The sequence below is a fragment of the Aotus nancymaae genome, unplaced genomic scaffold (genome assembly GCF_030222135.1).
Source record: "Aotus nancymaae isolate 86718 unplaced genomic scaffold, 86718_ANA_hifiasm-v0.15.2.pri h1tg000015l_1, whole genome shotgun sequence".
Classification (NCBI taxonomy): domain Eukaryota; kingdom Metazoa; phylum Chordata; class Mammalia; order Primates; family Aotidae; genus Aotus; species Aotus nancymaae.
In genome coordinates this window covers 3,411,436-3,427,571 of record NW_026988427.1, presented here as the reverse complement: position 1 = coordinate 3,427,571, position 16,136 = coordinate 3,411,436, and the positions used below count along the sequence as shown (strand labels likewise).

The following is a 16,136-nucleotide window of genomic DNA, read 5'->3' as shown; positions in this document are numbered from 1 at the left end:
GGCAGCAGTTAAAGGAACATTTTGGAAGTCATAATTGGAGAAGAGAAGCTGAAATAGTGACAGCCAACAAGTTCAGAGCCAGGTCCTAGCTGCGACTCTCTGTTTAGGGTTGACTTTACTGCAGATGCCTCCCTGCTTAGGGGGGCTTTCTGCTCCTCCATCCGTCTCCCCTTTGCCCTGCGTGGCTGGGAAGCATTACTGGCCTGGACTTGGGGCCCAGGGGTCTGTTCCCTGAGGTCCAGTCCAGGTTTCTCTTTTTGGAGGCTTTGGGGCACAGAACTGGCCCTTTTGTGAGAAGGAGAAAATGCCCATGTGGTATGTCACCATGGAACCATTCTAGTTTAACACCCAGTGCCTGTTCCGATTGAAGTGGATATGATTGGCCATGCCTTGCTGCCTATTAAACATCTTGGGTCTCCACCCTTTTATCGTGGAAAGGACGGGAGGCTAGAATTGGATGTGGTGTCAAAGGGGACTTAGATTCATTTGCAGTGTTGTAGTTTTTTTTTTAATAAGGAGAAGGTATTCATGCATTGCTTTGTAATTAAAAATCAGTCCTAAAAATGTATTGGACTCAAAAGGCTGCATATTGTATGATTCCAATTATATGACATTCTAGAAAAATGCAACACTATAGGGACAGAAATCAAATTAGTAATTACATAGGGACTGGAAACGGGGGTAAGAGTTTACTACAAAGGCCACAGGGGAATCTTGGAGGATGATGGATGAATTTTGTATCTAAATTGTGACGGGGGTTACATGACTGAATATGTTTGTCAAAATTCATAGAACTGTATATCTTAAATAGGTGAATTTTTTCTATATGTAAATTATACTTCAATAATCCCCACTTTATTTTATTTATTTATTTATTTATTGAAATGGAGTCTCGCTCTGTCTCCCAGGGCTCACTGCAACCTCTGCCTCCCGGGTTCAAGCAATTCTTCTGCCTCAGTCTCCTGAGTAGCTGGGCTACAGGTGTGTGCCACCATGCCCAGCTAATTTTTGTATTATTAGTAGAGATGAGGTTTCACCATATTGGCCAGGCTGGTCTCAAACTCCTGACCTCATGATATGCCTGCCTTAGCCTCCCAAAGTGCTGGGATTACAGGCGTGAGCCACCATGCCCAGCTCAATCCTGACTTTAAAGGGAGGTGGCTCCCCTGGTCCTGACTTTAAAAAGTGTATCAGGCTACGCGTGGTGGCTCAGGGCTGGAGCCCTGCCTATGTCTGTTATAATCATCCCATTTCACAGACCAGGAAATGAAGGGCCAGAACACTTAGGTGACTTGCCAGTAACCACACAACTAGTGGGAGGCAGCACCTGGGTATAGGTCTGTGTGCTCCTGAAACCCATGCAGGCTCTGATCCTGGCCCCTGGCTGGAGGCACAGAGGTTAAGGATGAGGCCACAGGGACAGGGAGCAGCTTGCAGGCTCTAGAGAGAGAGGTCTGTGGTCCAGGAGCCCTGGTCTGGGGCCTGGCTTCCCAGGGCAGGGCAGTTGGTACCTGCATTCCTGGCTGGCATGTCTATTTTGCCACTCCTGAGGACTTGGCTGGAAGACCTGAGCCTTGTGGATTCCTGACCAGGCACCAGTGGGTGAGCTGGACACTGCAGTGCTGCTGTAGGCAGAGGGAGGACTCGGAGCAGTGCCTTTGGGTGACCAGGCTTAGAAGCCGACAGCCTGAGAACCTGGCAGGCCAAGGGAAGTGGCTCCCCCGGTCACAGGGGTCTTGGGTAGCAACATTGACTGAATCAGGACAGTCTTGTGGGATGCCGAGCACAAGGCTGTCACCCTGGAATCTTCTCACTCCCTTCCTCCACTGCCTCCACATTCTGTCGGCTCCACCTCCCTAATCCATCCACTGAGCAGCTTTTCTCCTCTCTGCCTTGGCTGCTGTCGGGACCACTGTGATGACCTCCAGCTGAGCCCCTGCCCCTGCTGCCCAGCAAGCTCTTTGCTGCACTAGAGGGAATTATTTGTTTGTTTATTTTGTTTCATTTATAACATAATAAATGTTACAAGCATAGCTGGGTCTCGCTATGTTGCCCAGGCCAGCCTTGAACTCCTGGCCTCAAGTGATTCTCCTATCTTGGCCTCCTGAGTAGAGGGCACTAAGCTGCTCTCAGCCATGGGAATTTTTTTAATGCAAAAATCAGACTGTCTGCCCCACTCAGAACCTCTCGTGGACTGCCCACTGCATTTCAAATCAGATGCAGCCTCCACAGTGTGGCCCAAAAGTCCTGCAGAGTCAAGGCCTGTTGACCTCTGACCTTGAGTCACTTTCCCTTCATCTGCCCCCTCCCACCACACAAGGCTGTTCCCCTCTCCAGGAATATTCTTCCTGCTCCCCACCTTCCTGCTCCCTGCCTGCTCAGACTTATTCAACCTGCGAACCTCAGGGAAGCAGGGCCCTGGCCATCTCTAGGCAGACATCGAGCTGTCTGCAGCGTGTGCACATGGGCCTCACTTATGTCTCCCCACTGACTGGCACACAAAAGGCTCTTAGCAACCAGCCCTCCGGTCTCTCTGGCCTCTCCCCTTCCACATCCCCGGGTGCCACCACCAATAGCCAGTGGAAAGTTTAAAAGGCAGAAAAAGAAGAAAGAGAAAAAAAGCTTTCTCATGCTGAGAAAGTGGGTCACCCAAGAGAGGGTCTCCCCAGTGGACATTTTTTAAACACCAGCTCATGTCAGCCATTGCCTCTGCTGGCTCCTTGACCTAGAGTGCCCTTGCCCCGCCTATTCTCTTCCGTTAAGACACAGCCCAAATGTCCTTTCCTCTGGGCAGCCTCCCGATTCCCCCAGCTAGAAGGGGTTCCTGCCGGTTCTGACATCCCACATGCCTGCACCCCACACTGCTCCAAGTGTCACTCGCTATTTCCATGTCCCCTCTGCCTTCCTGTGCCAAGCACACAGCCAGACACATAGTAGGTGCCCTCTCAGTGTCTGCAGACATGACAGATCTCTGTGTCTCAGCCAGGCTTATGTTTTCAAACCAGAGCTCTAAAGCCAGAACCTGGTTTGAATCTCAAATCTGTGACTTCCCACCTGCATGACCTTGAGCTAGTGGCTTAACCTTTCCAAGCCTTGATTTCCTCATCTGTAAAAGGGGGACAATAGTTGTGCCTGCTCCATAGGACTATTGTGATGACAAAATGGGTCAGTGCATGACGTGCTTAGAAGTGAACCCAGTACACGGTGAGCACTCCTTAATATTGGTGGCTTTTATGTTTCTCCCTGGCGTGGGCCTGACATTTCAGTTGCCTGCGGCAAGTGCTTACTGAATTGACAGCCGTTCTCCTCCATTACCAGAGCTGGACAGAGGCCTCACGGAGCCCCAGATACAGGTCGTTTGCCGCCAGATGCTAGAAGCCCTCAACTTCCTGCACAGCAAGAGGATCATCCACCGAGATCTGAAAGCTGGCAACGTGCTGATGACCCTCGAGGGAGACATCAGGCTGGGTAAGGGACTCAGGGTGGGAAAGGTGAAGTCACAGGGCACCTGCCTGGGTGTCAGCCTGGCCTCTGCAGGCCAGTGAGAGTGTGGGCCTGGTGGGGGTGTGGGTCCTCGCGCCTACACCCTCTTGGCATGTCAGCAGTTCTCCCCTTCCTACTCTTGCTTCTTTCTTTTTTTAAAAAAATTATTTTATTTTATTTTATTGAGACAGTCTCACTCTGTCACATAGGCTGGAATGCATTAGTGTGTTCTTGGCTCACTGCAACCTCCACCTCCCAGGTTCAAATGATTCTCATGTCTTAGCCTCCCAAGTAGCTGGGATCACAGGTGCCTGCCACCATGCCCGGCTAATTTTTGTACTTTCAGTAGAGACGAGGTTTCACCATGTTGACCAGGCTGGTCTCGAACTCCTGACCTCAGGTGATCCACCTGCCTTGGCCTCCCAAAGTGCTGGGATTACAGGTGTGAGCCACCGTGGCTGGTCAGCTTCCTTCTAATCAAGAGAATTTGAGTGAGAGTGATGGATGGAGGGATGACCCAGCTCCATCCCCAGATGGAAAACAGTAGGACATTAAGCACATATATCAAAACCTTCTTCTTCTTCTTCTTCTTTTTTTTTTGAGACAGAGACAGAGTCTCACTCTATCACCCAAGGTGGAGTGCAGTGGTGCAATCTCGGCTCACTGCAACCTCCACCTCCTGGGTTCAAGCGATTCTCCTGCCTCAGCATCCCTAGTAGCTGGGATTACAGGCGTGCACCACCACACCCTGCTAACTTGTATATTTTTAGTAGAAACGGGGTTTCACCATGTTGGCCAGGCTGGTCTCAAGCTCCTGACCACAAGTGAACCACCTGTCTCAGTCTCCCAAAGTGCTGGGATTACAGGTGTGAGCCACCACACCCGGCTCCAAACTTGCCTCTTTAAATGTCTCCTCTTTGTTTTTTTAATTTTTTTTTTTTTTACCAAAATAACACATACGTGTGTCATCTCCTCACACGTGTCCCTTTGCCATCGACCTGCAGAGACAAGCACTTTGAGCTCTTCTCATGTGTACTTCTGCTTGCTAAATGATATGCCTATAACACATTTTTTAAAGTAATGATTTTTGGCCAGGCGTGGTGGCTTATGCCTGTAATCCCAGCACTTTGGGAGGCCGAGGCGAGTGGATCACCTGAGGACAGGAATTCAAGACCAGTCTGGCCAGCATGGCAAAACCCTGTCTCTATTAAAAATACAAAAATTAGCCAGGTGTGGTGGCGTGCGGCTGTAATCCCAGCTACTTAGGAGGCTGAGGCAGGTGAGTTGCTTCAACCTAGGAGGCAGAGGTTGCAGTGAGCCAAGACTGCACCACTGCATTCCAGCCTGGGCTACAGAGTGAGACTCTGTCTCAGGAACAAAAAAAAAAAAAAAAAAAAAAAAGAACATAGTTGGTACTCAATAAACAGTCACTTCCAGCATTACCACCACTTCTTTAGTCTGTGGTTACTTCAGCATCCCCAGCTCCCAACCCTCACACCCCTCCCCAATGTGCAGGAGACCTGGCAGGTGGACCAATCAGGAGGCCAACTGCCCACCTCTCACTCCTGCCCTCACCTTACCCAGCAGTGCTATTTCCTGCTCAGCAGGCTGGGGACCTGGTTCTTTCACTATAGCTACCATGCGCTGAGCCAGCAGCTGATATGTGTTAATTCTTTTCATCCTCAAAGGCCACTGATAACATCTTGCAGGATGGATTTGCGACCTAGCAAGACTGACTTATCCAAGGTCACACTGCTGATAAGAGGAACAACTAGAGTTCAAACCAAGGCAGCTGGCTCCAGAGCCTACATGCTTAGTGACTGTCACTGTCTTAGTGATGAAAACCTATTTCTGAACAGTTAAGGCAAACAGGAAACTGTGTACATCATGGAGCCAAGTTAGAGAAGAAATGCAGTGGGGTGGGCCTCAAAGTTAGTTGGAACCTGGAACATAAATGCTGCCAGGACCATCTCCCTGGCCCCTGCCTTTCTGCGCATGTAGGTTAGGCTCCCAGATCAATCCTCTCCACCAAGCTCAGGACACCATCTAGTTTCACCTTTTCCAGCATCACCACCTCCTGCATGAGCCTGAATTCACCATTGGAGGCTTTGGTATCTATAATCCCAGGGAAGGGCTCTGATTGGCCCCACTTGGCTCGATCAGACCAATCCTTGGATCAATCAGTGAGGCCCAGGAAGAAAGGTGTCTCCCATAGGCCCAGCTTGTCGTCAGTCTCTGGTACAGAGGGTGGGGTCACGTGACAACATGGAAGTCTCCTCCCTCCCCATCCGCATGGGGCAGTGTGGCGGGTGGGGAGATGGTTTTCCAGAGGAAGGGAGGATTTGGACTGGCCAGGAAAACAAATTGCTGTCCCCCTACTCTGCCCAGCCTGTCAGAATCACGTAGGCCCAGCGGAAGAGGAGTGAGTGAGGCAGAAGCTTGAGGGATGGGAAGCAAGAACAAAGGGCAGTGTTGGCGCTGAGTGCGGGGAGGGTGTCAGGAAGACAATGCAGTGTGACGCGGGAGGAGAGTCAGTGAAGGCTGAAGGTGGGGGTCAAAGTGGAAGACGAAGCCTTTAGCAAACGGGCACGTCTCCAGGTTCCTAAAAAAACAAAAGAAAATAAAATAACCGGCCCGGCACGGTGGCTCACGCCTGTAATCCTAGCACTTTGGGAGGCCGAGGTGGGTGGATCACCTGAGGTCAGGAGTTCAAGACCAGTCTGGCCATCAGGGTGAAACCCCGTCTTAAAAAATGGTATTAATAAAATAAAGAAAATAAAAATAACCTTACTGTAACCTTGCCCTCTGCCTAGACAGAGCTAATTTATCAAGACAGGGGAATTGCAATGGCGAAAGAGTAATTCACACAGAACCAGCTGTGCAGGAGACCAGAGCTTTATTATTACTCAAATCAGCCACCCCGAGCATTCTAGGATCAGAGTTTTTAAAGATAATTTGGTGGGTAGGGGCTTGGGAAATAGGGAGTGCTGATTGGTCAGGTTAGAGATGGAATCGTAAGGGGTCCAAGTGAGGTTTTCTTGCTGTGTTCTGTTCCTGGAGGTGATTGATGGCAGAACTGGTTGAGCTGGATTACCGTTTGGGTGGTGTCAGCTGATCCTTCGAGTGTAGGGTCTACAAAATATCTCAGGCACTGATCATAGGTTTTATGATAGTGATCTTATCCCTCGGAGCAATTTGGGGAGGTTCAGACTCTTGGAGCCAGAAGCTGCATGAGTCTAAACTGTAATTTCTAATCTCATAGCTAATTTGCTAGTCCTGCAAAGGCAAACCAGTCCTCAGGCAAGAAGGGGTCTTTTTAGGAAGGGGCTGTTACCACTTCTGTTTCAGAGTCAAACCATGAAGTGAATTTTTTCTCAAAGTTAGTTCGGCCTACGCCCAGGAATGAACAAGGACAGCTTCAAGGTTAGAAGCAAGACGGAATTGGTTAGGTGTGATTTCTTTCACTGTGGTCATTTCCTCAGCTATAATTTTGCAAAGACTGTTTTATTACCACGGTAGAGCAGTTCTTCCCGGCTCACAGTTGGCTAAATAATATGATCCCTATTTAATAGATGAGGAAACTAATGCTCAGAGGCATTTAGCAGTTTGTCTATAATCAAGCTAGAATCTTCTCACTTCTCTGCCCGCACTGTTTGCCTGACACTTCTGAGAGGGCAGGTCATCCCTCTCATCAGAAGAAGCCACTTTCTTAATGAGCTCAGGTGCGCACTGGCTGGTGTGAGCTGCAGATCCCAGGGCTGATTCTTCTGTCCCCACCTCAGTTTCAGCAAGTCCCAGCACCTCTCTGTCCTTCGCTTTCCTGCTTGTACCATGGGGGACCTGGCTAGCATTTGTCCACAGGAGCACTGTTGGCATTTTGGACTGGACAGTTTTCACTGTTTTGTGAATGACAAGGTTTCTCCTACCTTGCATTTTTTTTTTTTTTTGAGATAGAGTCTTGTTCTGTCACCCAGGCTGGAGTACAGTGATGCGATCTCTGCTCACTGCAACCTCTGCCTCATGGGTTCAAGCAATTCTCCTATTTCAGCCTCCTAAGTAGCTGGGACTACAGGCATGCACCACCACACCCAGCTAATTTTTGTATTTTTAGTAGAGACGGAGTTTCATCGTGTTAACCAGGATGGTCTTGATTTCCTGACTTCATGATCCGCCTGCCTTGGCCTCCCAAAGTCCTAGGATTACAGGCATGAGACACTGCGCCTGGCCCTACCTTGGATTCTTTTGGTCATCTTCACCAAGGTGACAGATCAAGGGGACTGATGAGAGACTCCCTTATAAATGCACATATATTCTAAGTTCACTGTTTTTGTGCATGTTATAATGCATTTTACACTGTTTATGTCATTTTTTTCATTATAAAGGTAATTATGATATTGATGCCTATACAGAAAGATATATACAAAGATAGACATTGCAATAGTATTTGTAAGAGCAAGAAATCAGAAATGATCCAAGTGCAGGTACTCCAGTAGAGGATTAAATAAGTTATGGTGCTATCAAACAGTGGAGTCTTTTTCAGCTATTGAAATTAAGTTGCAGAAAAAATTAAGTTGCATCTCTTATAAAGATGCATAATACATACTTTGAAGGGGAAAAGCAACTTGAAAAATAGCGTGTTTAATCTGATTACATTTTTAAAAGTAGAAAATACATAACAATTATGTATATATAATTTTTGTCTATTTCTACTTATATATAATTTTTAGGTAGGGCATGGTGGCTCACACCTGTAATCCCAGCACTTTGGGAGGCCCAGGTGAGAGGATCGCTTGAGCCAGGAGTTCAAGACCAGCCTGAGCAACATAGTGAGACCTCGACACTATAAAAAAATTGTTTTAATTTAAAAAGATATATAATTTTAATATAAATAAATAAATCTGGAGCTATACACAGCAAACCCTTAAATGTTTAGCTGTCAGTATTACAGTTTTTTATCTGTAAAATAATGAGTTTCTAATAAGCAGCATTACTTTGGTAATCGGATAACACACACACACATGCGTTGCTAGAGTCCTTTAGACAATTTGGAATAAGACCCACAAAAAAGGAGAATTAAAGTCTCTCCTAATCCTACCAGAATAAATCACCACTCCCTGTGGGCTTCCCTCCAAGTCTTTCTTCTGTCTGCAGAAAGGTGGGACCAGATAGTGGGAAAGAGCACAGCTGGGTGACCTGAACATTACTCAGTCTCTCTTAACTGAAGCTTCCTTATCTGTAAAATGGGGATCATAATTTTCCAGGCCTTAAAGGGTCATAGATATAAATGATGTGTAAGCATAGATGTGCAGATGATATGCATACGTTTCTTTGCACGGTGCTATGCACATGGTAAGTTCTCAGTAAATATTAGTTTTTATAAGATAAACTGGGATTATATATATACAGTTTCTTAGTCTGGTTTTTAACATTAAATGTCAGCATATTCCTCCATATCCTTAAAGATTCCTCAGAAACATGATGATTTTCGGGTTTTTCTTGTATCCCATCACATGCAGAAAATGTAGTTTACCTTTGAAAGCCCTAAGGAAAGCCCTGAATGGGATACGTAGGTTTCTCGTGAGGTTTATCATCTTCTTTACTAAATCATGCAGTGATGATGGTGCTTGTTCATGGATCTTTGAGTCTCTTTCTATAACATACCTTGAGGAGGAATTCTCAGAAGCAGAGTGCTGGGTGTGTGCAGTGAGTCAGGGTTTTGTTCATCTGCAGCCGTGTGCCCCGTGCTGGTTGTACCAGTTGACCCTTCCCCCCATGGAGTGTGAAGTTCTCTTCACCACATCCTGGCCCCTATTGAGTTTTACTTAATAGAAAAAAAAAAAAAACAACCCACAAAACCAAAAAACTTTGCTACATATCAGTTTTTTCAACCATAGAAACAATTCACTCTATTAAAAACATTTTAAAGAATAAAAGTGTGTCAAGTGACAAATGTGAGGTCCCCTCTGTGCACTACCCCCACCAAAATCCCACTTCTAGGGAGGTGAACATGAAGTTGGGTGTGCAACCTTCCAGACCGATGTGTATGTGTGTGTGTGTGCACATGTGTGCACATATGTACACACAATATGCATACATCATTCTTTTAAAGATAATCTGGCTGGGCGTGGTGGCTCACGCCTGTAATCTGAAGTCAGGAGTTCGAGACCAGCCTGACCAACACAGTGAAACCCCGTCTCTACTAAAAATATATAAATTAGCCAGGCGTGGTAGCCCACACCTGTAATTACAGCTACTCAGGAGGCTGAGGCAGGAGAATTGCTTGAACCTGGGAGCCAGAGGTTTGCAGTGAGCCGAGATGGTGCCACTCTAGCCTGGGCGACACAGTGGGACTCCGTCTCAAAAAAAAAAAAAAAAAAGGATAATCTTCTACTAAAGTATCGTTACTTGGATCATTTCTGGAATCATACTATACATTTTATAAGACTCAATGGTCAGCCGGGCGCGGTGGCTCACGCCTGTAATCCCAGCACTTTGGGAGGCCGAGGCGGGTGGATCACGAGATCAAGAGATCGAGACCATTCTAGTTAACATGGTGAAACCCCGTCTCTACTAAAAATACAAAAAATTAGCTGGGCACGGTAGTTCGTGCCTGTAATCCCAGCTACTCAGGAGGCTGAGGCAGGAGAATTGCCTGAACCCAGGAGGCGGAAGTTGCGATGAGCCGAGATCGCGCCATTGCACTGCAGCCTGGGTAACAAGAGTGAAACTCCGTCTCAAAAAAAAAGACTCAGTGGTCAATCAGCAACATGTTTGGGACGTGTATTAGAGATAAACTTCCAGGTTAGTACATACAAACACAGCCGCATTCTTTTTAAGAGCTGCATGTTATTTCATAGCTGGGGTGAACCAAAATTTATCTATCTAATCATTCAGCAATGAAGCTCCAGCAACAATTTAGATGGTTTCCAATTTTTCATTCTTTTCGGCTAAATTGCTTTTATAAGCATCCATATATATTATAGATCTAGTTTTGGAGATGGATTTCTGCAAACAGAATTGCTGGCAAACAAGTTTTTAAAACCCAGTTTTATTTTCTACATATATGAGTAGAGGCATTCTAGCGAATTTTGTCTCTTTATTCATTCATGAGTGTGCTCACTGGATGACCTGTTGAGTGCTTCCTGCTCTCGCTATTGTGCCAGGGGTACAACTGTGGACACAGCGGAAATGATCTCTTTCCTTATGGAAATTATAGTCTAGAAAGAGAGATTTCCCTACATCTCTGCTGCCCTTGTCTCTAATTCGTTTTAAAATGGTAAGAGAAGAGGGAGTGTTTTCATCAAAAGAGACTGCATGATGGAAATCCCTTTTGAATTGTTCAAGGGCAGCCATCAGCTATCAAGGGACAGTCCCTCATAAACTGTGCAGGGAGCAAGCAGGCTTAGTTCTCTGGGCTGCAAGGTGGGGCTGCCCCCCCATCTGAGCCCCATCACGTAGGGCAGAAGGGGAAGTAGCAGCTTCCCAAAGAGCTGGCTGGTGTGTGCCTGAGGGAGGGTCCTGGGGCCGGCAGTGTGTCATTGTGATGGTTTCTGTTTTTCCTCTCTCTTCTTAGGAAGGGATCAGCAGGGCCTATGGTGGGGGAATGGCCACCTTCTGGGAATCCTCACCCAGAGCCTGAGAGGCACTCACTGTTCCCAGAAGGTTTCCTGGGATGGGATGATGTGCCGGCCCTTGGTGGTGTTTGTCGGGGAGCCAGGCCCACAGGGGTGTCTGGCTGACCCAGCAGGAAGGTGGGCCCTGCCTCCCATTCTTACACTGGAGGCCCAGGGGACCCACCCGCCAGGGTCAGCAGCACAGCCGGACTCTACCTGGGTTTCCTGCTTACCCACCTTACCTGCGGCACCTGTTGGTCCCATCTCAGGAGGTCAAGGGCCCCCTGTACCCTCTCGCTGGCCAAACTGTTCCCCGATACAGCAACTGCTATCCAGTTAGCATTAACCGAGGCTCAGAAGCCAGGTTCCCTGACCACTCCCACGAGGTGGTAGGGGTGGTCTTAGTTCAACATCAGCCTTGCCCCTGCCTGAAAAAGGCTGCACTGGCTCATGGGCCGCTGAAGTAATCACCATCATCTCACTTTTGCCATGAGTGGGCCTTGCAGCAGAGTACTTTGCGTTTGTCATTTAATCCTTAGGAAAACCTGCACAGTGGTTCTATGGTATCACCCCTGTGTCACAGATGGGGAAACTGAGGGTCAGGGGCTTTGTAACTGCCCTTCCTCCTGCCTGCCTCCTGCCTTATCTGCTGCCAACCCCACCCCTCCTTCCGGCCAGGCTGTGTCCTGTCCCTGCCGGTCCCTCCAGCCTGCTAGTTCCTGCCTCCCAGCCTGTTTGCAGTTTTGTCTGCCTGGAAATACCTTCCCCCAGATCCTGAGTTTGTGTCTAAAGTAGCCCCCCACCCCCACCTCAACCCGCTCCTTCGCCCTGCCTTCTTAGCCCTGGGGCCTTCTCACTGCGAGGTATTCTATGGGGTCTGCCAAGTGCCAGTCTCCACCACGAGAATAACATGTGGCATGAGGGGCAGGACTTGGTCACTTTCATCTCTGCGCCTAGAACAATGTCTGGCACATAACAGATGTGCAGTTAGTGTATGCTAAATAAAACTGTTCTTCCCACCGGGCGCGGTGGCTCACGCCTGTAATCCCAGCACTTTGGGAGACGAGGCGGATGGATCACGAGGTCAAGAGATCGAGACCATCCTGGTCAACATGGTGAAACCCCGTCTCTACTAAAAATACAAAAAATTAGCTGGGCATGGTGGCGCGTGCCTGTAATCCCAGCTACTCAAGAAGCTGAGGCAGGAGAATTGCCTGAACCCAGGAGGCAGAGGTTGTGGTGAGCCGAGATCGCGCCATTGCACTCCAGCCTGGATAACAAGAGCAAAACTCCGTCTCAAAAAACAAACAAAAAAAAAAAACCTGTTCTTCCTCCAAGGCCCCCAGCCCTCCCTCCATGACTGTTCCCTCAAGGTCGTGCCCCTACTGTATGCTGTCGAGTAGCCCCACACCCCTGTCTGCCCAACACTTTCCAAAGTTAGGAGCAGATGTTTGTTTATTTGCTTACTCTCTGCTCCCCCAACTAAACCGTGGACTACCCGAGGGTCCTCACTGTATTCTCTGCTCCCGGCTAGTGTCTGGCTCCTGAAGGAGCTTGGTGAGCATGTAAGTGAATGGGTGAATGGACCAGTGAAGCAGAAGAGCACAGGCTGGAACCAGGTTCTCCCATATTCAGGCCCGGTCTCTTGGCATTGTGCTGCCGCCTGGTTTGAAATTGTGAGTCTGATGGGAGTTCCTGGACACAGCTCATTTCAAGGCCAGGCACAGGTGGGTGCCCGGAGTGGCCGGACGCTGTCATAGTGCTGCAGCTTCTTGGGATGAATTGTCCAAAGGCAGCCATCAGCTATCAGGTGACACCCGTCTCTACTAAAAATACAAAATTAGCTGGGCGTGGTGGCAGGCTCCTGCAATCCCAGCTACTCGGGAGGCTGAAGCATGAGAATCACTTGAACCGGGAAGTGGAGGTTGCAGTGAGCCGAGATTGCGCCATTGCACTTCAGCCTGGGTGACAAAGCAAGACTCTGTCTCAAAATCATAATTATAATGTGAATAAATAAGTCAATAGTAATCAATAAATATCACCCAGGTTGGAGTGCAGTGGCACGATCCTGGCTCACTGCAGCCTCTGCCTCCTGGGTTCAAGTGATTCTCCCACCTCAGCCTCCCCAGTAATTGGGACTACAGGCACATGCCACCACACCCAGCTAATTTTTTTTATTTTTATTTTTTTCTGAGAAAGTCTCCAGCTACTCTGTTGCCTGGGCTGGAGCGCAGTGGTGCGATCATGGCTCACTGCCGCCTCCACCTCCCGGGTTCAAGTGATTCTTGTGCCTCAGCCTCCCAAGTAGCTGGGATTACAGGCACACACCACCACTCCTGGCTAATTTTTTTTATTTTTAATAGAGACTGGGTTTTGCCATGTTGGCCAGGCTGATCTTAAACTCCTGGCCTCAAGTGATCTGCCTATTTCCATCTCCCAAAGTGCTGGGATTACAGCCATGAGCCGCTGCACCTGGCCTCCATTTTTCTTAATGTATATAAAAAGTTTTAAAATTACTCCCTGATAGCCAAGCAATTATGGTTGTTTTTAGTGTGTCACTGTTATTATAATGGTGTTTTGGTTAACATCATTATGCATAATTTTTTTGAATTTAAGATTGTTTCATAAGGTTAGAATCCTAGATTTGGAATGATTGGATTAAAAGGGTATGGATATTTTAAAGGTTCTTGCTATTTATTGCCAAATTGTTTTCCTAAAAGCTCTTGCCAGTGTAGGCTCTCAGTAGAGAGGACAGTGTTCATCTCCGTACTTCCTCTCAGCAGCAAATAGTCTTATATTTTTAATGCTCTCTAATTTGCTAGATAGAAAATGGCATCTGTTAGTCAACTGGGAATGCGTATCCCTGAGTCCACATCCCCGGCTTTTACCCCAGGGCCATGGGTGGAGGAATGTCCGTGGAAAACTCTATCTGAGATTTTTGTCTTGCAGCTGACTTTGGTGTGTCTGCCAAGAATCTGAAGACTCTGCAGAAACGAGATTCCTTCATAGGCACGCCTTACTGGTGAGTTGTGTAGCTTCTGGAAATGGAATGGACTGGACGTTAAAACTCTCCAGGGTGACCTCCAGGTGCCTTAGACGGGAGGGGCTGGAAGGCAAGGGCGGCTGGGTCAGCCTGTGGGAGCATGCCCCGCCCCGTGGCTTACAGGAGTGTGACCTTGGACAAGCTGCCTAGCTTTCCTGTGCCTTGTGTCACAGATGCCTAGCTTTCTTCAGCCACAAAATTAGGGATATTATAGCTCCTACTTAGTAAGGTTACTGTGAGGATGAAATGAAATGGTGCACATAGAAGGCACTCCATTAATTACTGAACTAGAATCCCTAAAACAGGATTCAGTTCATGATTTATTCACCACGTATGTATTGAGGGACGGGGCCGGGGGCCATGAAGGTGAACAGTACAGCTTCAGTTCCTACGCTCATGTGAAGTCTCTCTGGACTTCTCTGAGGCTTCCCTAGTCTGTTGCATTTCCTTCTTTTCCAGAACTATTACTTTAAAAACAAAACACTGTCACTGAATTTCACGCCTGACTGCTCTGTTTGCCTTTTCACGATTTTTTCATGTGCATTACTTGCCATTGTGGAGTTCGGGCTCCTTTCTCGCTTGCTTGTTACTCACCCTTGCTTTCTCTCTCCTCCCTTTTATACCTGTTTCTCCTTCTCTCTGTGCTGTCGTCTTCTCGCCCAGCCACCTCCACGCCCCGGTGTTTTGCTCCGTACCTTCCCCTGCGCCCCCACCTGCCCCCTCCCCAGGACTCTGTGTTCCGGATTGCTGCTGCCATCTCGTGGTAGGCATCGGAACTGCAGCAGGACGTGGTGGGGAGCCGCGTGGAGGCGTTTTTCTGTGGAAGAGCTCCCTAAGGAAGACAAGTGGGATGCACAGTCACGCAGATCGTGATTCGGGAGTGCTGCCAACCCTTGACAGTGGCTCGTGGTGGCCCTTGACCCTGAATGTCCAAGAAGCGCCTATGGAGGCCAGATTCTTAGCCCTATGTTGTCCCTTGGTTGGTTCAGGATGGCCCCCGAGGTGGTCATGTGTGAGACCATGAAGGACACGCCGTACGACTACAAAGCCGACATCTGGTCCCTGGGCATCACGCTGATTGAGATGGCCCAGATCGAGCCGCCACACCACGAGCTCAACCCCATGCGGGTCCTGCTGAAGATAGCCAAGTCGGATCCTCCCACGTTGCTCACGCCCTCTAAGTGGTGAGGGGCGGGGGGTGCTTGCGCCGGGGTCAGGGCTGGGATGTGTGGTGGGTGGGGCTGGGGAGGTGCAGTGGTAGGGCTCTCCTGCTGCTGCTAGCCCCCAGGAGAGGTTGGGGCCTGGGGGTCTTCAGGCCTTTCTGAGCTTCGTGCCACTTTTTTCCCTTGGTGTTCTTTATTATTATTATTTTTTTATTATTATTATTATTATTTTGAGATAGGATCTCACTCTTTTTTTTTTTCGAAACGGAGTTTCACTCTTGTTACCTGGGCGGGAGTGCAATGGTGTGATCTTGGCTCACCGCAATCTCCGCCTCCTGGGTTCAAGCAATTCTCCTGCCTCAGCCTCCCGAGTAGCTGGGACTACAGGCGCGTGCCACCATGCTCAGCTAATTTTTGTATTTTTAGCTGAGACAGGGTTTCACCATGTTGACCAGGATGGTCTCGATCTCTTGACCTCATGATCCACCTACTTCGGCCTCCCAAAGTGCTGGGATTATAGGCATGAGCCACCACGCCCAGCCTGGGTCTCACTCTTTTGCCCAGGCTGGAGTGCTGGAATCGCACCACTGCACTTCAGCCTGGGCGACAGAGTGAGACACTGACATAAAAATAAGAGTGGCTTGACCTCTCTGTGACTTGCTTGTCACTCTGAAATGGGAGTGAATAGTAGCAATCCCCTTACAGGGTGGTTGTGAGGATTAAATTAAGAGATACTATGAAGTGCTTAGCTTAAGAGCTTACTGCAGCCTTGACCTGTTAGACTCAAGAGATCCTTGCACCTCAGCCTCCCTTGTAGCTGGAACTACAGGCACC

General features: G+C 48.4%; 1 protein-coding gene across 1 annotated transcript in view; it reads left to right on the top strand.

The window, feature by feature from the left end:
* Window positions 1-16,136, top strand: part of STK10 (serine/threonine kinase 10) — a 149,131-nt gene that overhangs the window by 71,978 nt on the left and 61,017 nt on the right. The window contains exons 4-6 of the mRNA XM_064376557.1: window positions 3,319-3,468; window positions 14,046-14,118; window positions 15,129-15,323. Of these exons, the coding sequence (XP_064232627.1) occupies window positions 3,319-3,468; window positions 14,046-14,118; window positions 15,129-15,323 (418 nt within the window). The remainder of the gene's footprint in view (window positions 1-3,318; window positions 3,469-14,045; window positions 14,119-15,128; window positions 15,324-16,136) is intronic.